Genomic DNA, 26,148 nt, shown 5'->3' on the forward strand with positions numbered 1-26,148 from the left:
GTTATAATGTGGAATATTACCCAATACACTATAAAGAAATTTATTGCCATTTAACTTACTTGTTCCAAATTAGGCAAGTCGGGATCATCCTCACACGTAGGAACCCAGATCTTAATATCGTCATCAAGGCCACTAGTTGCTAATACAGGTATGTGTGGGTGTGGCTCCAGGACATTTACCTACAAATACACAGTACACAAATACTTGTCGGAATCTTAATTACATACAAATATAAATTATAATATTGGATTTAATTTATTCAAAATTTGCTCACAGGACTCTTGAAGATTTTCTTTAATGAAAAAAACAAGTTCGGTAATATGAAAATACGAGATTTGAACATTTTAAATGCTGAAGTAATATTTGCATAAAAAAGTATAACTTTGAAATAATTTGTTAGCACTTTTAAAACCACCCAAAACTTACCACCCCATTCTCATCCCCAGGCATGCACTGGACAATGGCTTCAGTTTCACGATGCCAGAAGAAAATATTCCCACAGTCGGAGCCAGATATCACATACTGACTACCCGGTCCAAAGAAATTAACACCTTTAACTGTAACACGGAAAATGGAATAAAAAGTCAAGAATTAAATTAATTTCTATGCAAATAAAAAATTTAAATGGTGGCAATAGTCAGAGAATACTGCAATGTATTTAGTGATAAAGAAGTTCAAAACAAAGTCTAATGTTAACTGCATAAATTGATGAATGAGAAACTAACTGCTTATCAGTGAATAATATAATTATAAGCACAAATTATTGTATTTGCTGGGAGATAGGACACACATTTTTCATCCATCACTGACCAAATATATATTTACATGCACAAGCTCATACATATTCTCATACAAAACCACTTAAAAATCACTTTAGAAATGAATGAGAGCTGATGAGTTAGCCAAAGAATCTGCCTTTAAAGGAGTGGATAATAACCTCTGATTGCCTATAAACAGCCTGAGGACAATAATACGCCAAGGACCTCAACAAACCCTTGTAGATCTGAGGAAAAGTGAAATCGACACTAGTAATTCCATTTATCATCATACTAACATACAAGAGTCACACATTTATGGATCATCCAATAAAATCAGCAGACTCCTATATATTGCTATTGCTCAGCTGTCAGTTAAATTATTAACACAGCTTTCATCACTATGTGATGAAGTGCAAAAAACCAGTGTTGAATGAAATGAAACATTTTCTGGGTGAGCCCCGGAGGCTCCCTAGAACCCTCCCTTCCTCTGGGTGGCGGTTTTGTTTTGATGCTCAGCCTCCGAACTGAGGTGCGAGTAGCCGGTGCAGGGGAGTCCAGGGCTTCCCCATTCCCCTCCCAGGAAGGGGAGGGCTGCATGGACAAGTGGCGCAGCAGTGGTGAATGACGTTTGCTTGTTTCCTAATGTTTTGGGGGAAGTTCTGTGTCTCTGTTCGGTCTTCGGTTGCAATTTCTTCCCAGGTGGGGTTTGTTTTGTTATGCCTACCTTTCTAGGTGCCTAACCCCAGTCGATGGCAGACATGGAATACTCCCAAACACATGGGAGTTTCCATAGACCATTGCTCCCTGTGCCTCTCCGAGGGGGCCAGGTTCTGGCTTGAGATCCTTGGTAGGCAGAACTCCATTGACTGATGCCCCAGACTAATATAGTGTATATCAGTCTGATAGCTCCAGGGAGCCGGGCTTCCCACAGAAGCATACGTGAATTTTGAGTCAGCGCTATAACAAGCGTTTGAGAAATGTGAAAATATTTAATTAAAAATGAACTACCAGAAATTTTAACTTTTTATCCCATTTGCTAACTGTAGGTTAGCAAATGTTAACCTACGCATTGCTAACAATGCGCAAATGCTACGCAATGCTAACCTAAAATGATAAGGGTGATTGTAACCTTTCCACCTCTGCCCACTGGATAGAGGGCGGTGTGCAAGATAAACCTATCAAATATGAAACTAGATCACCACATATGTCAGTTGCTTAGCTTAGAGACTGTACTTGTAGATGGTTTCTAACACAGTAATTGTTGATATAAAAATATACATTAAACTTCACAACTAGCTTATCAAAACTAACTTGCTTAACTTAATAAATTTTGGAGCTCGGTCCTTGAGTCCATTATGTGCCTCTGTAACCTTTCCCACTACTGCCCACAGGATGGGGATGGGGTGTATAATAAATGAACTAAACTAATATAGGCCCTATCCCTGTATGGTTGCTCGAGCACTGTACACAAAATATCTGTGCATAGATAAATACTGTACATGGTGTGGTAATACTTCCATGAACTGACAGCAAACATGACATCACACGGAATGAAAAAACAAATTACCATAAAATCAATAATGTAGTAACTTTGCTGATCATAAGAATTTACAAAAAATATCATTCAAAGCTCATTCATGTACAGTATTAGTTTTTGAATAAGAAATCAGCCCAGATCTCACACACACATGAATAAAAATATATACAAGAAACTCAGCATACACGTTAGAGTGAAAACGTTCAGGTCGATCCCTTATGTACCTGTAGCATTGTTACGGTGGCCAGAGTATCTGTGGGCAGCATCGGCACCTTCTGACAGTGACGTATCAAACAAGTAAATATCATCATCATTGTATGATGCTAATATGGAATCTCCATTTCCACTATAAACAGCACACGTTACCGTCGGTGTTGGCGAGGCCTCAAACTGAAAGGAAACACAAACAATATGTAGACAAAATCCTATAAATCCAAAATCCTATACAAATATGTTTACATGAATTAAATAATGAATCCTCTCCACTTGTTCCAACACTTCTGTTTTCATAATAAGAGCTCCAGAAAGCCACAAGATACTTTATAAATGTTTAATAAAAGAAGCAACAAAGTTTACATATTTACAATAACTTAAAACTTAACAAAACTAACAAAACCAAAAACAACTAGGCATAATGACTTGCCTCCGTAAGCAGGTGACCTATTAAAGTTCTAGTTTTAGTGGGACCATTATTCAAAGTAACACTATTCAAAAAACTATATATTCTGTGAAAATATTACTTGCATTTGTAATTATATTATTACTTGTAAAGTAACTAAGATCTAAAAATAAAACCCTTTGTAATGATAAAAACTATTTTCCCTGTTCGTATATTTTAACCTTGTTAGACCCTTAGAAGTGAAGAGTTTCTGTCCAGCAACATTTGATCACTGGGTTATTATTAGGATTATTACAAAGAGTAATTACAGTATACTAATATGACTGCATCAATGAGAAAATCCGTAGGAGCCGTGATGAGGATTCGAACCTACGCGGTGCATGGGAGATTGTGTGAAAATCCTGTTCTGGCTTCAGTAGAAGCCTTGGGAAATCCTTGTGCGTTCAGTAGAACTCCAGGTTGCAATTCTTTTGACCTTGTCGTGGCCTGATTGTCTGGGGCGTGTGTGTCGGACTACCCACAGCATAGGTTTGAATCCTTATCACAGTCCATGTGGATTTTTCATTAGGATTATTCTAGAGCAGACTAGTTTGCCTCAAAGGACGAAAGGATTCACATACAGTCGACCCTTGTATAAAGCACTGTACAATTATTCAGTGTGTTCTTGCCATATAGAGGGCTTTATTTAGTGACCAATGATTTAAACTACTTGCACTAGTTTAACACACATTCATGGCTTGCCTGTCCACTCTAGCAAAGACAGCTGTGATTTCACTGACTTGCCCACGCTCACATGCTTTGAGGTTACCTTGAAGTGAATCTGAGGATCAATGTGCCCCATGTCCCAGTCTCGGGCATCACCGCATGCAGACTGACATATGAGAGCCCCAGTTCATCAGGTACCCTTTGGAGGCATTTACTGAGATTCTCTTTTGAACAACGTAAAGTCGGCTAGTTATGCTCCCACCCGCTTTCACATGCACACTTATTAACACAGGTATAAATTCCTGTGTATTTTCTTGGCAAATAATGTCAAATATTTGAGGTGTTCCATGTCGCACATTATTGTAGCTTTGAACATCTATCACTGTCACCTTGCTTCTTCCAACTTCTTCCAAAGTCCCTTCCTGAGAGGGGAGGGGAGACAGATGGGTTCCTGGTCATAATGTGTCAGTCACCACACTACAGGTTGGCAGCAATACAATGCAACTTGCTACCAACACAACCATCTACCCAATACAAAATTAAATGGAGAACCCCCCATCCATCATTCTGCCCACAATGCTTCCCCTGCCACCCACTCCTATACCTACCACTGCCACCCACTCCTATACCCACCACTGCCACCCACTCCTATACCCACCACTGCCACCCACTCCTATACCCACCACTGCCACCCACTCCTATACCCACCACTGCCACCCACTCCTATACCCACCACTGCCACCCACTCCTATACCCACCACTGCCACCCACTCCTATACCCACCACTGCCACCCACTCCTATACCCACCACTGCCACCCACTCCTATACCCACCACTGCCACCCACTCCTATACCCACCACTGCCACCCACTCCTATACCCACCACTGCCACCCACTCCTATACCCACCACTGCCACCCACTCCTATACCCACCACTGCCACCCACTCCTATACCCACCACTGCCACCCACTCCTATACCCACCACTGCCACCCACTCCTATACCCACCACTGCCACCCACTCCTATACCCACCACTGCCACCCACTCCTATACCCACCACTGCCACCCACTCCTATACCCACCACTGCCACCCACTCCTATACCCACCACTGCCACCCACTCCTATACCCACCACTGCCACCCACTCCTATACCCACCACTGCCACCCACTCCTATACCCACCACTGCCACCCACTCCTATACCCACCACTGCCACCCACTCCTATACCCACCACTGCCACCCACTCCTATACCCACCACTGCCACCCACTCCTATACCCACCACTGCCACCCACTCCTATACCCACCACTGCCACCCACTCCTATACCCACCACTGCCACCCACTCCTATACCCACCACTGCCACCCACTCCTATACCCACCACTGCCACCCACTCCTATACCCACCACTGCCACCCACTCCTATACCCACCACTGCCACCCACTCCTATACCCACCACTGCCACCCACTCCTATACCCACCACTGCCACCCACTCCTATACCCACCACTGCCACCCACTCCTATACCCACCACTGCCACCCACTCCTATACCCACCACTGCCACCCACTCCTATACCCACCACTGCCACCCACTCCTATACCCACCACTGCCACCCACTCCTATACCCACCACTGCCACCCACTCCTATACCCACCACTGCCACCCACTCCTATACCCACCACTGCCACCCACTCCTATACCCACCACTGCCACCCACTCCTATACCCACCACTGCCACCCACTCCTATACCCACCACTGCCACCCACTCCTATACCCACCACTGCCACCCACTCCTATACCCACCACTGCCACCCACTCCTATACCCACCACTGCCACCCACTCATACAATTTCCATCCAGGTAGTGTATTCATGAAATGTACAACTTTATTATGACTGGGAATGCAACCCAATTGTTTCTATTTGTTATTCTGTTTATATAGTAGTTCATTTTCAAATGTCATGCAATTTTCAAGGAATGTAACTTCCACGTCACCTGTAAGGTAAGGGGTTATCTGTACTAATCTATACTATTATTTTTGCACTTACCAGATGACGAGGGCAATACTTAAAAACAGGAAAACTTAGGTTCCCACAACGTCGATCATATACTCGTACGTATTGATCGTGGCCGCTAACACAAAATTGGTTCTCGTTGACAGGGTGAGCATGGATGCTGTACAGAGAAACACGACTACCAGATATATCTTTCACCAGAGCAACCCTGAAATACACACATTTTTTATATTATGATATTTAATAATTATGCACAAAATTATTCTTAGAACAAGAAGCACAAAGTTAAAGATACCAAATTAGGTAGAGATCTTGTTTGCATGACACTAACGATTAGAGCTTTGTCAGTCTTGACCAATATGGTGTTTCAGACTTAAAACTTTGTGAATCTGTGGACAAACTGTACAAAATATTGTACATAACAAAACATAGCATAAGGCACAATGTGACTGACAAAATTAATAACCCATCTCACAAGACTTGATAAGGGTCCAGGATACACAAACATTGTCCTTTCCTTTCTTTTCATGTGTGAGAGTTTAGTTATTTACTCATTTTCATGTACTTATTTACTGCCAAGGGAACAGAGGCAATCAGGTGTGCGGAAACGTGCCCAAAACACTTTGTTTTACAGGAGAATCAAGCCCCAGACCATTTGGTAGTGAACCAACTGCACTGACCATTGTACTATAGGACACTCAGCATTATGTCTAATATAACTACAGCTGTGAATCATTAGCAAAGTGTGGAATAATAAACTATTAGACCAAGATGAGACATACTCACACCGGAGGTCAGTTCAGTAATGTAACCTTTCTGGCTTTCATTAGGGCTTAGGTAGGGAAGACCAGGTCATACAATTATTACTAGTATGGTCATCATAGCTTAACATTAACTTATCATCGTTTATTTCCCTATGTGCTTTGACATTAATGCTTGAAATTACTAAATAAAATTGGACCCACATCAGTAAATAGGTGCCTGGGAGTTAGACAGCTGCTACGGGCTGCTTCCTGGGAATGTGTAACAAAAAGGAAGCCTGGTTGAGGACCGGGCCACGGGGACACTAAGCCCTGAAATCATCTCGAGATAACCTCAAGATAATCAAGATAACATCAGTGCATCATTATGATGAATTCCAACACACTGTCTAAAACAGTGGGTTCCTGTTTTAGGAACCCACTGACCCCCTTTGATAGGTAGAAAGTTATTCTTCACTTATATTATGATAATAAACAACTTAAATGAAGAATATTGTACTAAGTTTCACCTGTTTTATTTACCTAGTTGCTTGCTCTTGTCTAATATCTATGTTAAGTACTACTGCATCTTCTCCGGCAGATAATACAACATGTGGCGAGGTAGGAAGTGTTGCTAGTTTGTGTGCTGGACCATGGTGCTTGGCTAGTTTTCGGGTGGATTTGCAAACGCCCGTTGACGAAAGTTCTGCTAGACGTACCTGCCCATCACGTGCACAAGATACAATGTGTGTGTCTCCACTTAGGGGCAAGAACTTGCTCTGTAAAAATAATATCAAACTTTGTAGCTCAATTATTATGTATTATTGTAAAGAACCAAAATATAATTTGAAAAATAGAATAGTCTATGATGAAATGCCCTTTTCTTGCTACCTCAGTAACACCGTAGTTCACTGGATCTGATACCAGACACTTCCAGAATTACAAAATTTATATTAAGAGAATCATGCAGAAAGACTAAAGCATGGAAGAATGATGAAATCTTTAGAAACAGCATTCGTGTATCTATTGTTCTGTGAAGAGCAAGACGCTTATGAAAAAGATTTATAATATTTATTTATTGTAGAGATTAAATGTTCCACTTTCAAGATTTTTATCTTTAATAAGGCAATAATGTGCAAGATAAACTCTCTAAAGTTCAGTTGGATTGTGATAAGTTCATAAACAATGACCATCATATTAAACTGCTTTAAAGTTGACCAACAATTTTAAGCTACCAATGGAGTCAAATTATTACCCTATACAGTATATTACACTAACCCTACAAGCAGTGGCACTGGTAAACATTGTAGCCTGGAAACTGTAAGACCCATACCAAAGCAGGTTTTCCCATAAAGTTCCTACTGAAATGAAACAAATGTTACAAAACTGAACTGACCTGGAACACATTATTTCGATGGCCACTGTAAAATGTGATCAGCGCTTTCTCTCGGGCCCAATCCCACACAGCTATCTGGAAGTCATCCGAGCCACTAGCTAATCTGGTTCCAGTGGAGTTGAAGCTTAATGCATTGACACAACCCCGATGAAATTCCATTTTGTACATTAACTCAAGGCGTTTAGGCACATGGAGGGAGTCATAATAATGGTGGCTGAATAAGACTGACGTCTGATGTTTAGCTCTCCCACCTATCTGCCTGCAAATTGACACACATTTTAGACATACATTTTGGCCACAACAATTTGTCAGTAATACACATGGTCAATAGCAACATAATCAAGGTAAGGTCACCACCCATGGACCACCACTACTAGTATTCTGTAGCACTAGAACACTGCATGAAAGCCCAAAACAATCCAGAAACTTCAAATATACTACAGTATTAGTATTACAGATTATGATCAAATATGGCAGACATTGAAGATGACTCATTTATACACAAAAATTAACTTAATTTGCATGGCTATCTATAGATTTCTTAAGGAAATTTTAAGGCCGAGTGAAGCACAAAGAGCCAACAGTGATGTAGAAAAACAAAGTTAAGATGAAACTGTATTTACTCCAAACATTCCACATGTAGGGTAAGGTCGCCAATTCTTGGCTACTGAAGCAAGTTATTTATGTTCAAAGAACTATATATCTAGTAAAAGATACCTATAATACCATGTTTAAGAAAACTAGGGTACGCATTGAAAAATATATTTACATATCATTTATATATCAATATCCCTAATGTCTAGAACGTAAGTGCGGTATTTAGAGATATTAATAAAATGCCCACCTCAGCCCAAAAAATCCTTTTATCTAGTTACATAACCCATTTTAATGTAATTAAACCAGAATACAAACATGTATATAGCGTACTATTATGTTTTATAAAGTACCAATGTTCATGGGTATCTAGTTATGTGCTGCCTGTGTTAATGCTGGAATTATAGACCATCACAAGTACGGGAATGTTTATGTTTTCCCCATTGTTGGGGACACAAAACCTGTGCTTAGGCTTATCGAGGTTCTGCAGGCGATGAGTCACAATAACGTGGCTAAAGTAAGTTGACCAGACCACACACTAGAAGGTGAAGGGACGACGACGTTTCGGTCCGTCCTGGACCACTCTCATTCTCAAGTCACAATCGACTTGAGAATGGTCCAGGACGGACCGAAACGTCGTCGTCCCTTCACCTTCTAGTGTGGTCTGGTCAACTTATTGAGGTTCTCCTAGGCCAACTACTGACCTTCCCAGGATGTTATCAATAATGCCCAACTTCTGGGTACCTATTGTACGGTTAGTTGAACACAGGCATCATGTAAAAAGAAATGTGCCCAAATGTTTCTGTCCCATCCAAGGGGGGGGTGAGGTTGAACCCAGGTCCCTTGATTGTGAGCCAAGAATGTAGACTACTGTGCTACAGGACCCATCTATGTGTCAATATAGACTTGAACTAAGTGTTAACTTATTTAAATCAAATGAGGCCCCCCTCCCCTTGCCACCACTACCAAGTATTGTATACATATTCCCCATAAAGAAACAGCAAGAGAGAGAGAGAGAGACAGACAGACAGATATAAATGGAGGTTAGGAAGGAGGAGGGGTGGGAGCAATGTTACCAGCAAAGGAAACATCAACGAAATACTGTCTAACAGAGGTAGCTAAATTATACATGTATCAGAAAAGTATTAGAAAAAGTAGCTAACCTTTGAATAATCTGCTCAACAAAGTTCCACTCGTGTTTGGGATAAGGTCGGTCCTGAATTCTTTTAATTTCTTTGGCAATTGCTTCTTCAGTGTCCCTTCGCTGCGTTTCATCTTCCAAACTATCTTGGATGCTTCTTCTTCGTCTCGTGTCATCCGAATCTGAATCTGTATCAGACAGTAAACCACCAAATATGGTCTGACGATTTCGAGGTCTTTCTCGACGGCGCTCTGAAGCTGGTGAATCATCTAAGAATAATAAACCATATTAACGTTAGCGAGTATTTTTTTTTTATTTAAGCTCATCATTAATCTATTAGATTTGTTTATTATTTTTTTGTCATGTACAGTAGGGAAGAATTGGAGGGTAAAAACGTTCACAGGACTTGATAGTATGCACTTCTTGTGATCTGTCTTCTAAAATACATTCAACAATCAATCCCTCTTAACCATTGGCTGAATGCAATTAAATGTTCTTTTCTGGGCAGCCCCAATGCATTGGCTCTAGTGCCACACATGCATCCCCCAAAAGCAACCAGGTCTTTGGACTTGTACAGGCCTACCAAACACCAAGACCAGAATTTGGTGTGCTTATGGAGGTGAAGTGGGCATGGAGATTCGTGATTAACTTCATAACCAAAAAGATAAAAACATCAAAAGTGGAAGTTTACACTGTCAACTAACTGTATGCTAGTATCCAAGCAGGACAGAGGGCTCAATTTTAGAAAACAAATGCTTTGGTATGCAGACTTGCACAGCAGCTAAAACCAAGGAAGACAGCCACATATTCAATGCCAGTATAAATTTAGAGCAATAATTATACAGTACACAGGAGCAGAACTGCCATGGAAGCTAATGTGCTCTAAAAATAAAAACTTTAACCATCATTTGGAATGGTACTCTTGGTACAATAAAATATCAACTCTTACATTACTTCAGGCAAAGCACAATGATCAACTCTTTGATACTCTTCTGGATAAACTGGAATATGTATGAGGAAGGTCAATTAAAATTATATTGTCCCTATAGCTAAAGAACTGTAGGAAATCTAGGCGAAGATTGTAAAAAGTCTAGGCGAGTATTGATCAACTGCAAAAGTGGAAAAACCAGATACCCTTTGGACACGATTGTGCTACCATTGATTGGCATCTTAAAACCAGAGGCAGCTTTTCCTGCACCTGCCAATAAGCTAGAGATCTGCAATGTTTGGAAAGCACCAGGGTCCAGATTAAGGTCAGTATGAGGGATGAAATCTATGCTAGTCAACCTAACTACCATTTTACATCCACAATGCAGCTTCAACACAAAGAGCTTGTGTGTGCAAGAAATACATAGTACTGTAATATGAGAGAGAATCAATAGCCAGTACATTAGGCAACCAATTGTTAGAAAGGCGAGATCTAATAACTAAGAACTTGATCTTGCAGGCACAGTACGTGTCCAGACCCCCATGTGGTAAGAATTAACTCACGAGATCTATAGACAAAACATTGCATGACCCAAGATATGGGTCCCATGGAGCCCTGCTGGGTGACCTCCACATATACAATAAAAGCACATAGTCTACGCAAGTGAACACAAGAACCACACAGATGCTGACGACTGAAATTGAATGACTGCTTGGAAAACTCCCTCCTACCATTTGACTCCTCAGGTGGTGTCAAATTCTAGCTTTTCACCGGATGCAACCCACAACAGTTGCCTAACTTCCAGGTATCTGTTTGCTGCTAAGCAAACAGATGCATCGGATGAAATAAAATGTACTCGACCCTTTCTCTTCAACCCAGGAATCGAACCCAGGTTGTAAGCCAAGGAGAATTGTTGCCACATGACAAGAGCACTATTCAACCTTACAAAGAGTAAAGGATATTATAATCTCCCCCTCCATCAAGAAAACACGTCTCCTGTTGGTAGCATTCATACTCGTAGCATGAAAGGGGACCTTTCTTGGAAGCACCAGCAGAATGACCAACTACCGTAATCCAGTGGCAACAGCACCAGGCTCGGCCACCATATTACAATATCAGGGAACCTGTAGTTCAGTGATCTATCCTCAACTTTCAATCTAATATCCCAGGCTAGATCTACAGGAAGGACAGAAGTGGTTGGGCACATTTCCTTTCACCTGATGCCTCTATTCACCTAGAAGTAAATAGATACTCCTAGAGTTAGGCAATTTTAATGGGTTGCATCCTGGAAAAGGTCAGATTTCAAAGTTGACATAGGGGGAAGGGGAACCTCAAAAAGCTTAAGTAAAAGCTTTCTCTCCCCGACAAGGTGAATAAATTGACCTTCAAAATGCTCTAAGGCAAAAGGTGCATATTTTTCTGCCAGAGATCTTTCTAGCTCTATTCCACACCTAAGGATGCTTGTGTGGTTTAAGTTGATTGTGGAAACAAATGAGGTCCTTTAAGTGTTATAGGCATATGTGGAAAAGGTGGGGTTCAATATAATTCAAACTTTAACTGTTCATTATTATGATGTACTATACAGTACTTGGTTTTGGTTACAGCCATTTTAGGCACTCTACACTCATCATTTTACCATGGACAGTGTCGTCTTAAATGTATCTGCCATCCTGAATCATTAAAGCTTTCTGGATGCAGAGAGCTTGGTATGTAAACAAAAACAGATATCTCTATCAATAATTCTGCCACTCAGAGGCAAACTTTTCAGTCAGAACAAACAGCTATTCAGCTTTATACAGGTGTCATAAAAGGGTAAAAGAATAACTGGAAAAAAATAGTCATTACAATGAAAGTCCCAAATTATTTTGCATGTACTGTATAGCAAATTCAAGTACGGGGCCTAGTCAGAGACCAGGCCACAGGGATGTTCATCCTTGGAATCGCCCACAAGGTAACCACAGGTACTGTACATTATCAGAACGTACAGCAAGGTTGATAACAGAAGATCCCATTTTGGAATGGTAAGTCTTTGTCCTCCATTATTTAAATGCACAAATCAAAAGTACTAAGGAAGCAAAAAAGAACACTGCCCTTGAAATGGATACGGTATTCCCCAACAGAAGGGGTGGTGGTAATTCTGTTCAATAATTAAAATGAAGGACTAGAAGCTAATGAACGTTTACCACAATGTTCTCAATGAAAAATTAAAACACCTGTAAGTAGGTAAATATTCCATATAATATACCTTCTCCAAAAATGGAGCTGTACAATCACCACCTGTAAAGATAATTGAACTATAAACAGAAGATTGGGATTTCACAGTGGTAAAAAGATAGTTCTATCGCCATATGTTCCCCTCAAGCTGTACTAAGGAACAGAATTCCTGTACATCTCCCTTGAAGGATAAAACATGTTCCAACCCAGCACGATCCCTTCCAGTTTGCATATAACCCACAATGGTTTCACCGACTGTTGTATTGCAGAGAACACCACTTTGAGTGCTCTTTCTAAGGACCCTTCACAAGTGTCTTCCCAGAGAAAAAACAAAAACAAAAAAAGCTCCATCCTACGTGCTTGCAAACTTATTTTAAAGAGGACGAGTTGTGATTTAGAGTTAGGACCATGTCAAGGCCTGGAGGTACATACAACCCCTGTTTCAACACTTTCTATATGCAAGTTACCACTGCAGAATATAGTGATTTGGCTGGGATAAAAGCTCTACCAACAGTCTGTGTATGGACAGTGTGCTACCTTGATGTAATTGGTAACAGAAGCTAATATTTGGTGAATTTTCTGAAAGGCTGTGGTGGATTGACAGCACCACAGAAGGATTGCCAGCTTACACCAGCACTTCCAAAGCATTCTCACAGCCCACTCAAGCTCATAATATTGTCTTCCTACCTCAGAGTCAGCAGACGTGACCAAGATTAGTGCCATAGGAGAAGGTGTGCCAAACCTCAATGACCTCATGGAGCCCAATTGTGACGCTCGGAGCTAAATTTGGGGAAAAAAAGGTACTTGCTTCTCTACTCAAATTTCCTTTTCTAGAAGTGTTAGCATTCAGAATTGAACTACATCAGCTTGTGGTGGTGTGAGAACTCAGCTGTGGGAGAAATCTGAGCATACAACAGAAGAGCTGATGCATGAGGGTAAGATTGGCAGGACGAGACCATGGTATAGGACTCTCCTTGCAGAAGGGCACAAGTGAATGACTTGCTTCTAACTTTAGCAAAACTAATTTTCAGAAGTGCCCCAATTCTTAGAATGTCTCTTACCATTCAGAATCTCTAGAGTACATAGCATGCCTTCCCGGGCAATAGAAGTAGAGCAAAGGACCAGGATTATGTGATGCTGTTTACATAAGAAATTTCCTAGTCATTATTTGCTTTATAGCAATAGAATCAGGTGACATGACCAGACTTTTCGCAATGACGGCATTCACGACCACTAAAAACATGTGGCTTAATGGATACCTATACCATGGTGGCCCCATGAACTTAAAACAGGATGAGGAAACCAAAAGCTTTAAGAGAGTGGGTGTCATACTTGGTTTTCTACCCATATTCTTCATTGGTTAACTTTCACAATCTACTTTCGCTCTTATTTTTTTAATTTGTCTTCGAAGTGTCACAGCAATATGAACAATGGAAACCACAACCCCCCACAGACTCTCAAGTGCGGCATGTTTCTCACATGAATCTGTGGCCCTGTTTTTATGCATTACTGTATTCTGCAAATCTTAGCACTCTCCAGGGAAGTTGCCATCAATGAAATCCTTTCTGGCCTCTACCCAAAAGCTGTTTTCCAGGCAAGAATAACTACAACCATATTTAGCTATTTGATAAGTTTTCCATCTACATCTGTACCTTGTATGCATACTTTTAATTCCCTGCAGACATCACTCGAGTCATGGCTTTTGTTTTAAACTCCTTACCTCTATGGTGGGTAGCTCTTCGGCCAGCATAAAAATTGTCATTAGAAATATGAACAAGGAATCGTTCAGGATCCTGTATAATATACTGTATATGTTAAAACAATTCTGGAATATATGATATAGCATGGAATCCACATTTTAACGAAGACAAAAGCTGGAAAAGGTTCAGAGATATTGACAGGGCAAGTAAGTTATTATCAAAAGAAGGCACTAAGCTGGGAAGACAATGTAGCACCATCTGACAGGAAGAAACAAGGATGGATTACATGAATGTGATTGTACATAATCAAGGGAACACTGGTTGAAATTAAATACTTGAATGATCCACATGGATATAATAGTTTTGTTAGGGCAGTAAATATATGGAATGCATTACGAAGTGGTGGCGGTAGACTTCACACATAGCATAAAATGTAGATATTGGAGCCCAAAGGACTTGTTACCCTGCATAGAAGTCAACTGAAGATCTAGAGGCAAGACCTACGAGCTGAAGCTCAACTATTCAAGTACAACTAGATTAGAACCTTTAGAGGCAGAGTCCCAATCATTGCTTGGTCTCCAAACAGGAGTCAAGCTGGAGGGGACTGTGTTTTAAGATCCGCCAGGATCACAGAGTTTGTCCCTAGGGAATCTTCCAGGGAAAGAAGACTTGTGGGCCTGGTCACACACCACACTAGCCTCAAGGGAAGAGGAAAATTAAGACATACAATATATAAAACACAGCTTCACTTCCTTTTACCTCCACCCACCAGGGACCAAGAGGGGTATTGACGCTTTCCAGTGTCCACTTGGCCCTAGTCAGTGCCGACCGTCCAATTAATTAAGCCAAGCTTTACTAAACCACCCAATATGCCCCTATTCCCCATCAGAGAAATGTGCCCAACCGCAAAGAGCTGAAGCCCCTGGGTAAACTAATTCCAGATGAAATGAAATTGGGAATACTGTATATTGGTCACCATGCACGAAAAATACATTGGTGATAAAGCCACAGTGGACAGTTTGACGTCACTCCTCACCATCGGCCAGAAAAGGAGCCTTATAAGCAACAACTACTGCCCTTAGCATTGCTGGAGAAGCTCAAACCACACAATAAAATTCCTGTTTTCAGGGACAGGAAGCCTGAACTCATTCTGTAAGATATCGAGATTCCTTCCTCCCCAGCGCTCAAAATAGAACTACTTGCTGATCTTTCTCAAGATGCAACCCACAAAAGTTATTTAACTCTCAGGTATCTATTTACTGCTGGGTGAACAGAGGCAACAGGTGAACAGAGAAGTACCCAACCATTTATGTCTCGCCCAGGGATCGAACCCAGGCTCCTTGACTACAGGACAGACGGTACTGTATTTCACATCCCTTTATAATACAGTATTCGAACTGCAATAAAACAACAATGCTTTTGCAATTGTGCTTATGTGTTACCTGAACACAGCGAGCTGCACCTTTGAGTTTGTAAAAGCAAGCAGGCTCATACTGTGTCCTAAAATCCACAGGTGTTTTACCGTCTGGCCTCGGTCTCTTAGAACAATTGGCCTTATTTTTTTTACTCATAATCAGGGATCCTAGATTCGAGTCTTATGTGGGACAAATATGACTGGGCACATTTTCTTTTGCCTAATGCCTCTATTCACCTAACAGTAAATAGGTGCCTAGGAGGTAAGCCACTGTTGTGGGGGTTGCATCCCAAAGGTCAGTAGTTCGACCTGGAGGGGCAAGGGGGATTAAAGGACCTCAATACAAGCCTCCATGACCCACACAAGAGCTTTCCATAGAGTAGTCTTCAGTACAGTCAATTCACAGCTGAAAGGTTCTAGGTTTGATTCCTGCACAGGATTTTTTTTTTTTTTTTTTTTTTTTTTTTACATTTCCTTACACTTGATGCCTTTGTTTATCTAGAAGCAAATATATTGGACGTCTCAAAAATACACTCTGCTCTGCACCCTGAAGCTCTCAGACCTTCAGAGATAGCCCTGGGCGACGGAGCGTCACCATGCGCTCCCTCACACTCTCCAAGCTAGTTCATGGACCAGTGTAGAAGAGATATATTTTTATAATAAACTAAGGAAAAAGCAGCGGAAGTTTGGTACTCCAATTCCTGCCCACTACCGAGTAACCTTCGACCATCCCCGGTCAACAACAACCCAATCATTCTACAACAACATCAACCGGTGTTACAAATAGGCACCTTAGGAGTTAGGAAACTGTTGTTGACTGCATCATGAGGAGGGCAAGGTCAGCAGCTGGCCTAAATGAATTAAGACTGACTAACATTACACATTAATAATGCTAAACTAATATGTCTATTAGACTAACTTCAGTTTGAGTAACCCTCAACTAGGCATATTTATATTTTACATTAAGGTAAATTTTTTTTATTTACTGTACCATACTTTACTAATGTACAGCTTTTAGTAAAAAAGTAGAGTAATTGTACAAGTCCTGTACGTAAAATAAGTAATAACCTCAAAACCGATCGTTTGACATGGATAGGACATTCACATGAAAATTTATGCAAAAGATATCTGTCTATTCATGAGTGTAACACCGACGATTAATTCCACGAGGGAACTTTTTTCCTTGGTGGTTATATAGATCTCCTGATATTTAAAAATGTTAGTAATTAGTTAAATTTTCAAATACCCCTGCTCTAGAGCTAATAAAAAATGTAAAATACGGTATATGCCAGAACTATTCAATAAAATGGAAATTTAAAGTGTAACATGGTTGTATCAAAGTTACACTGTACTGTATAGTATACAACAAATAACTGAACAATGGCTTTGATGCACGTGCACAGACGTTTTAAACAAACTCTAGTAACAGTATATTTTAATTTGGCAGTATAGGTACATAGTACTGTATTACACTTTAGCTCTAAACAAAACGTATCTTACCTGTGCCATCATTGTCAGTATTACCACTAGCTGCACTTCCCGTTTCCATGGCCGAAGGGCTAGTGGGCTCCATGTGATCCGTCTCTGTATCTCGACTGGTATCCGCACTTGTGTCGTCCATTTCAGAGGTTGGACCCGACGTAACAGTACCGCCAGATTTACTAATCAGTGGATCTCCTGTATCACTCGTTCTGTCGTTGGCACCACTCGCACCCCGCTCACACAGTGTGTTGTCACCATCATCATCCGAGTCAGTTTCAATAAGCCTGGTCCGATAGCTTCTCGGTCTTCTTGCCCTTCTGCCAAAGACAACAGAAGTTTCTCCATCTTTTTTGTCATTTTCAGACTTCACTTTTTTATTCCCTTCCTCATCAGATATCTCAGATCTTTCACTAGGGACACTCGCATCTTCTTTACTTTCATTGTGTTCTCTTTTGTTACCTCCATTTTGTACTACAGTATCACTATCCTCCTTTGTGCAACATGCTCCACTATTTAGATTCCGTAAGGAGGTCTCGGCTTCCTCTGCCATTTGAAGACCAACTACCTGGAAATGTATACAGGTGTTTAAATATTTTGCATTCATCGTGTATCATTCAGATCTACAAACAAAATTTGTTATAATGAATTCAGGGATTTCTGATCCCTGAATTATAAAGTTTATAAAGACATTAAGAAGAGGTTTAATACAGAAATTAATGTTCTCTATAATAAAAAAGAAAATGTAAATCACCTCACCTCTACTTCTATTTACAACAACACTACTTACCATGTTTTAATGGCAATATCGTTTAGGCACTTGTGCCTAAACACACGACAGCCGATCCTATCTTTACCCATATTAATCAAAATATATTTGACCTTTGTCTAATAATTTAATTGAAATATTTTGGCATTTTTTATGTAAACAAAAAACTTACAATAAGCTTGTTAATAATTAAAACATGAAGTTCCAAATTTCCCCGTTTTCTACTTGACCGACTCTACCATCCAAGACTGACACATGGCATTATTTGATGGCCTAGTATCAGAGAAATACGCAGTGAACTAAAGAAACTTTTCCATATCTGGCCTTATGCTACCTAAATTCTTGGAATAACTAATCTGACTCTTATGTGATTGGTCTGGCACTCATTGGCAGACCGGAGGGGCGGTTTGTTCGAAAAGCCATTCCTTCACACAGCCAATCAATGTGTATCGAGTTTCTCCATGCAAGATAATACATGGCATCAAAAATCACTTTAATGCTTTGCAGATGGCTACTAATAACACTCATTATATTTGATCAAGAAGCAGTTCAAGCATGAGGAATTGTGTTTCACCTATTATTAGGCAGAAAACTGATTGTAGCAGGCTGTCTTGCCACTTCACATGCACTTTTTTTTATTTATAATAGTGATCTTGTCATTATAATGGCCAAGAAATAATAAATTACCCTGGAAGGTGGGACATAGCACCTGTCACTCCTTCAGCCACACCTCTGGCATCATCGTATTATTTACAGTACCAGTACAGTATTTTGAGCCACCGCCTGAAAAATTAATTATGAATTTGTTGAAGGTAGCCTGTAATGAAACTAATAATGATTCGGCAAGTGCTATGGCATGAAACCACTTTAGGCTGCCTATGGAAGGTTGTATTTAAATTGGGTATAGTAAACAAGTAATAATTTTATTGATAAATAATTGGTATGAATGTAAATAGTTACTTATATATAAAATTACACAATCAAATCAAATCAAATCAAATGTTTATTTAGGTAAGGTACATACATACAAGAGGTTTTACAAAGAGTGATGGATTTATAGATAGGGCTAGTACATACAATGCCTAAAGCCACTATTACGCAAAGCGTTTCGGGCATGAAGGGCAATCTATTCTGTACGTGTAATACTCGGGTGACCAAACTAGGAGAACTTGTTACACGTTTGGCCACACGTGTCAGAGTTTAGCCAGGAAGGTTATATCATCCATTTGTGAAAGATTTCCACTAGGACAGGTATAAAAATTAATAAAATTATTAAAATTATTCCTATCTCCATTTCATTACTATATCCTTCTTAGAAAAATACACTCAGTACGCGTTTGGTCCAAAATCTATGTGGCTGAGAATCGTCAACTGCTACCCAAATATTTGAGTTTATTCCTTAGGAATAACCAAGGCGTAAAAACTGATGTTAATGTGCAAGGTAACGCTCTGCACTGACAGTAATGGTGGTACAGTATTTTCAACCAATTTTAAAACACAACTTAGTTTAAATGACACTGATTGGGCACACAGCTTTCTAATATCTACTTGTGTCATTCTAAAGTTTAAGAACTGTGCATTCACATGAAAAAAAAAGAGCCAACAAATTCAATCACATACAGAAGAGTCCTTTACATTTGATGATCAATAAAATTATTTTCTTACCTTCATAAAACTCAAAACTTCTACTTTTTATTGTTTTATATTAGAAACTGTGTGTTTCAACATGTTACTGGAGTATTTTGTTCTTTTCAATAGTGCAGGTGCTAAGGTTTTTTTAACCATCAGCCGTCGAACACTGGTAACCTCACCCTACCGAGCTGTACTGTACTGTATTCGAGTGTAGCACACCAAAATACAACTGTTGCAAGAACCTCTATGAAGACTAGTATACATGTAGAGCTCCATTCTTACATGGAAGTTTGGAATTGAAAACAATCATGCAAGTGCAATTTTACATTCTCTAAATATGCACCTAGAAAAGGCTGCCATTATTATACAATAGACTATAAAATTAGTCTGGGTAAAAAAAAAATTGCCATAAAATGAAGAAATAATTTACAGTACAGTATCTGAGAAAAAAAATAAATATTCACTAAACACATAAGTAGTTAACCTGTCAAGAAATGATGATGCGCAATCAGAGAGCAATGCTAATAGTCAAATTCACAATGGCCTTTATGAAGATTCAAGCCTACAGAGCCCAAGGGCATGGGGTAATTGTGTGAAACCCCAGTTAGGCTGGGGTTTCACACTATATTTTATAGTGTGAAAACATAAGAAAAACAGAAAACACTACAAACCACAGTACCAACATTGGTACTGTAGTTTGTAATGGTGGTGGTGATGCTGCTTTGGTTTATAGTGGTGGTGGTGCTAGTGCTGCTTTGGTTTATAGTGGTGGTGGTGCTAGTGCTGCTTTGGTTTATAGTGGTGGTGGTGCTAGTGCTGCTTTGGTTTAGTGGTGGTGGTGGTGCTGCTTTGGTTTATAGTGGTGGTGGTGGTGCTGCTTTGGTTTATAGTGGTGGTGGTGGTGCTGCTTTGGTTTATAGTGGTGGTGGTGCTAGTGCTGCTTTGGTTTATAGTGGTGGTGGTGCTAGTGCTGCTTTGGTTTATAGTGGTGGTGGTGCTAGTGCTGCTTTGGTTTTAGTGGTGGTGGTGGTGCTGCTTTGGTTTATAGTGGTGGTGGTGGTGCTGCTTTGGTTTATAGTGGTGGTGGTGGTGCTGCTTTGGTTTATAGTGGTGGTGGTGCTAGTGCTGCTTTGGTTTATAGTGGTGGTGGTGGTGCTGCTTTGGTTTAGTGGTGGTGGTGGTGCTGCTTTGGTTTATAGTGGTGGTGCTAGTGCTGCTTTGGTTTATAGTGGTGGTGGTGGTGCTGCTTTGGTTTATAGTGGTGGTGGTGCTAGTGCTGCTTTGGTTTATAGTGGTGGTGGTGCTAGTGCTGCTTTGGTTTATAGTGGTGGTGGTGGTGCTGCTTTGGTTTATAGTGGTGGTGGTGCTAGTGCTGCTTTGGTTTATAGTGGTGGTGGTGGTGCTGCTTTGGTTTATAGTGGTGGTGGTAGTGCTGCTTTGGTTTAGTGGTGGTGGTGGTGCTGCTTTGGTTTATAGTGGTGGTGGTAGTGCTGCTTTGGTTTATAGTGGTGGTGGTGGTGCTGCTTTGGTTTATAGTGGTGGTGGTGCTAGTGCTGCTTTGGTTTATAGTGGTGGTGGTGCTAGTGCTGCTTTGGTTTATAGTGGTGGTGGTGCTAGTGCTGCTTTGGTTTAGTGGTGGTGGTGGTGCTGCTTTGGTTTATAGTGGTGGTGGTGCTAGTGCTGCTTTGGTTTATAGTGGTGGTGGTGGTGCTGCTTTGGTTTATAGTGGTGGTGGTGCTAGTGCTGCTTTGGTTTAGTGGTGGTGGTGGTGCTGCTTTGGTTTATAGTGGTGGTGGTGCTAGTGCTGCTTTGGTTTATAGTGGTGGTGGTGGTGCTGCTTTGGTTTATAGTGGTGGTGGTGGTGCTGCTTTGGTTTATAGTGGTGGTGGTGGTGCTGCTTTGGTTTATAGTGGTGGTGGCACTGATTTACTTACCTATCAGTGCCTATCGGTGAGTGAGATCTAGCTCTTTGTGCCCAGCCTCCTAGCCATATATATTTAGCATGCTAATTACTTTATCAACATTAAGAAAAATACGATGAAAACATTACAATTGTTGATGGAATTGGCTTCATCAATCTCTTCCTTCAATGCATTCCAGATGCCAACCACACATACAGAGAACAAGAACTTCCTTACATCTCTAATTCAACTGCATGACCAGCTTCCACTGATGTCGCCCTTGTCTTACCTCCTTTTAATTCAAATAGGTTCCCTTTATCCACTTGTCTATTCACCTCAGGATCTTTTATGCAGTGATCATACTCCCTATGCTGCTTCTCCTCTACAGTTGCTTGGGTGAGTTTTCCCAATCAGTCCTCATAGATGAGCTCTCTTAATTCTGGTACATATCTGGCTGCAAACCTCTGAACTTTTTCAAGCTTTATTTTGTGCTTCACAAGATGAGGATACCATGCTGGTGCTGCATACTCTAGCAGTAGTCTCACGAGCGTAGCTCTCATCCTGTAACTACACTTAGGTAATTACATAAGTAGTCAATATGGACTTTAAAGCCACCTCCTCTTAGAGTTCTAAATGATGTTCTTATGTTTGCTAACTTCCCATATGCTGCAGATGTTATTCTGCTCACATGAGTCTCTAGTGTTAGTGTTGGGATTATATGTATCCCCAGGTTTTTCTCTCATTGTTTCTTGTAATTGCCTGTCCCTTTTGGTGCAGTTAAATACAGGTCGTCTCTCCCCCTTACCCGTTTTCAATACTTTACACTTACTTGGATTTAATTCCAGCCGCCATTTATCTGCCCAGTTCTGAAGTTTGTCAAGGTCACAAGTGGCCCGGGAAGTAGAACTCCTCCTGAAGCCCTCTCCAGGTTTTTTCCAGGTCTTCTTGCAGCACTCTGCAGTCCTCTTCAGTTCTTGCGTCTCCTCATTAACTTTGCGTCACCTGCAAACATCGACATGTGCGAGCTGACTCCCTCTGGTAGGTCATTTATATAAATCAGAAAGGGCAAATGGTCCTAGAACAGATGCCTGTGGAACACCACTTTCCACTCCTCTCCAGCCTAGCTTATCCTCTCCGACTATGACCCTTTGTTTCCTGTCCATTAGGTACTCCTGTACCCACTCCAGTGCCTTTCCTATTATCCCCACTTGTCTCTATTTTGTGTATTAGTCTTTTGTGAGGAACTGTATCAAAAACTTTCTGGCAGTCTAGGAAGATGCAGTTTAGCTATCCTTCCTTCCTTTTGTCATATTTTGGTGACCCTATCACTGAATTCAATCATGTTAGCTAAGCATGATTTTCCCTTTCTGTAGCCATGTTGTGGCTGTTAAAAAAATTACTCCTGAAATGTTCTACAATCCTTTTCTTGAAGACTTCTCCAGTATTTTGCATGGAATGCATGTTAATGACACTGGTCTATAGTTTACTGCTTCATGTCTGTTCCCTTTCTAGAATATTGAGACTACATTTTCATTTTTCCAGATTTCCAATAGCCCTCCTGTCTAGTGTAATGTTGAACACTAGAGTTATTGGATAACACAAGATCCCTGCAACTTCCTTCAGTGACATTGGTGACATCTAATCTGGTCCTACTTTTTTCGTTTTTTTTTTTGCTAGAGTTCTTTCAGAATTCTTTTTACCTGTTCTACATCAACTTCAACTCTATTTAGTGTTGCTTATAGTTGTATGATGTCATCTCTCCATGGACACAATCTGGTTCCGGTTTGTAGACCTCCTGGAACCTTGTTTGGTTCTTCACGTGTGTCAAGTGTGTTTCGTCCTCTCAGTCTGATACATGGTCCCATACCTATGTCATCCTCCATACATGACTATGCAACAGCTTAGGGTTGTGGGGTTGGTGCAGGTGCAGAGGCATGTCAGTGCTTCCAGATCTGTGGGTTGGAGTTGGGGCTCCTCCAGAGATCTGGTGGTGGTGGTGGTGGTGGTGGTGGTAGTGGTGGTAGTGGTGGTGGTGCTGCTGCTAGTCCAAAGATCTGTAGGGAAGTGTGGGTGGTGGTGGTTCTGTTTCAAAGATCTGTAGTTGGTAGTGGTAGTGCAGCTGCTGGAGAAGCCTGTGTGGTGGTGGGTGGTGGTGGTGGTGGTGGTGGTGGTGGTGGGTGGTGGGTGGGTGGTGGTGCTGCTGCTGCTGAGTTATTGTTCATAAAGAGAAGGTGAAGCAATTGTGAGATAAAAAAAACAAAGGTAGAGACAGACAGACTGACAGACAGACAGACAGACAGACAGACAGACAGAGACAGGCAAACAGAGAAAAAGACAGACAGACAAATAAACAGAGAAAGAGACAGACAGACATACAGAGAGAGAGAGACATACACAAACAGAGAGACAGACACAGAGACAGACAGACAGACACAGAGACAGATACACACACACACACACACACAGAAAGACACAGTCAGACAGAGACAGAGAGAGAGACAGAATTAATTATCTTCCTTATGACTATTAAAAGTCTAAAAATAATGGCAAAATGATTATGGTAAGGTATAAACATGATGACATAACCTGGGAATCTTTATTAGACAATACACACAATATTTTTGTATGAATCATTGTTTTGCACATATCACCATATTCAAGTATTACTGGGCAGGCTAGCTGATCAAAAGTTGTATTTATTTTATACAATTTAGGCCTATGGTTCATGTTAAAACCTAGTGGTTCCCAAACCCTTTACAGTCATTACCCCTTTTTCATGCAATGTCCTTACTAATGGCACCCTACAGTCGATAAAGACCCCCTCTGGTATCATAAGCTGTACATTGCCTCAACATATGGCCCCTTACATATTGCCAAAAAGGCCCCCCCCATCCCTAGTTTGGGAACCAGTGCATGGCCTAAATGTTTAGAGCAATGTATATGTGCATGTATGTATGGGTTTGTGTATACATACAGTATATGTGCATTATGCCAATCATTATTTGTAAATTTATGTAATCTTGTTTTCCTTGGCTGTATAACAGTTTTTTTACACAAGAATACAGGTTATATTTTATTTAGCTTTTGCTAACCAAGGTTAGATAAAATTATGAATTCTAAGTAGAACCTATTGAACATGTTAGGCTAAGAAAATTGGCGTTATGCAGGAAGTTTTCAAGATAATCAATTATAAAGTTTGATAATACACCTATCAAATTTATGCAATTTCTAAAACAATAAATTAGACAACTTCAGTGGGACTAATAGTAAATAGCCATCTGACACTATATGATATTACTAGATGTAGATACTGTATTGTCCAAATATATAAGCAACTATGAAACTATTGGGCATATCCTTTCAAGACAAAATCTATTTCAACACCTTATTTTTGATAATTTATTTTTCCCACACCACTGTGTTGGGGTAGGAAGGCCTACTCAAGGTGCGTCCAAACTATTCAAGGGTTTCAAGGAAATTCTAAGATATAATTATATTTCATAGAAGTTCAGTGCTTAAGGAGACTATCCTAAAAACTTTAACTATTGAGTCTCAAATTCATCAAACTCTTATTTATATACAAAACTTAACATTGCTTGCCAACTAACTTCATCTGTCAAAATAGATGTCATTACCATCATTCTGCCCGAAACGCTTTGCGTAATAATGGCTTTAGGCTTTGTATGAACTATAATTGAACTATTGTATGAACTTTGTATGAACCATAAACCTATCAATATTTGTATCTCACCTTGTATACATATACTTTACCCGAATAAACATTTGATTTGATTCATGCTTTAACGACGAAATAAAAAAAAAAGTGAATATATATATATATATAACCACCTCAGCTCTCCCTGCTGGACCAGTCAAGACGTTCCAACAAACCCAAGCAAGACATAAAGAACATTAAAAACCCCTATAATCACGCCCAATCTATCATATTTAAGCAGCTATGGCTCTCGTGAAGTAGGAAAAACAATGCATCAGCTGTATATCACCCCCAAACAAAAGTGCTTATCACAAACACTGCGACTCTCGTCTCCCACCAGAGAATGTAAACAAAGTGAAAATGGTCCTTACTGTCTATTTTTAGCAAAAATCCAGCATAACCGCAGCGGGTATCCAGGCGGGAGGACTGGCGAGAGAGCAGGGAAGCAGGAGAGCAGGCAGGCCAGCAAATAAGACAGGCAGGAGAGGGTTTACAAGACAGGAGAAGGTGCCACAAACGTCTCCACCAAAGGAGTCTACTAAGATGGTTTGTTGTCGTCGGGCTCGGCAAACAACTGCCAACTGCGATGTTAACATTTTTCTACCCTCGTGTATTTCGGGAATACGGCCGCCGGGGATGGCGATCGAGTTAAGGAGCTGGCGAACATCTTGCGGGGGAAAATATTAGCAAGAGCCTTAAAGGAGTTATAATTGAGGGAGGTAATATTTATAAGGTCTCAGCAACATCAGCTGGTTCGTACCAGCTGATTGGCGAGCCGCTGGCCCGCTGGATATAAATGTCGCCCTCGGCACAATTACCTCTCACGCTTTAATCATTTTGTAACTAGCGGCAAAAATTGTTATTTGCTTAGCTAAACGAACTAGAG

At 40.6% G+C, this 26,148-nt stretch overlaps 1 protein-coding gene across 4 annotated transcripts in view; it reads right to left on the reverse strand.

The window, feature by feature from the left end:
- Nucleotides 1-26,145, reverse strand: part of LOC123767358 (DDB1- and CUL4-associated factor 8) — a 48,375-nt gene extending 22,230 nt beyond the window's left edge. The window contains exons 1-10 of one of the 4 annotated variants that reach the window (XM_045757001.2): nucleotides 25,634-26,145; nucleotides 18,702-18,797; nucleotides 17,267-17,813; nucleotides 9,533-9,779; nucleotides 7,776-8,034; nucleotides 6,923-7,158; nucleotides 5,673-5,847; nucleotides 2,520-2,685; nucleotides 427-557; nucleotides 60-179 (exon numbers count right to left, since the gene is read on the reverse strand). In XM_045757001.2, the coding sequence (XP_045612957.1) occupies nucleotides 60-179; nucleotides 427-557; nucleotides 2,520-2,685; nucleotides 5,673-5,847; nucleotides 6,923-7,158; nucleotides 7,776-8,034; nucleotides 9,533-9,779; nucleotides 17,267-17,798 (1,866 nt within the window). In that variant the 5' untranslated portion in view covers nucleotides 17,799-17,813; nucleotides 18,702-18,797; nucleotides 25,634-26,145. Of the gene's footprint in view, nucleotides 1-59; nucleotides 180-426; nucleotides 558-2,519; nucleotides 2,686-5,672; nucleotides 5,848-6,922; nucleotides 7,159-7,775; nucleotides 8,035-9,532; nucleotides 9,780-17,266; nucleotides 17,814-18,701; nucleotides 18,798-22,376; nucleotides 22,550-25,633 lie in introns of all 4 variants that reach the window. The other 3 variants (XM_045756999.2, XM_045756998.2, XM_045757004.2) reach the window with 3 other exon arrangements.
- Nucleotides 26,146-26,148: the final 3 nt, after the last annotated feature.

This window comes from Procambarus clarkii, chromosome 74 (genome assembly GCF_040958095.1).
Source record: "Procambarus clarkii isolate CNS0578487 chromosome 74, FALCON_Pclarkii_2.0, whole genome shotgun sequence".
In the NCBI taxonomy this organism is placed as follows: domain Eukaryota; kingdom Metazoa; phylum Arthropoda; class Malacostraca; order Decapoda; family Cambaridae; genus Procambarus; species Procambarus clarkii.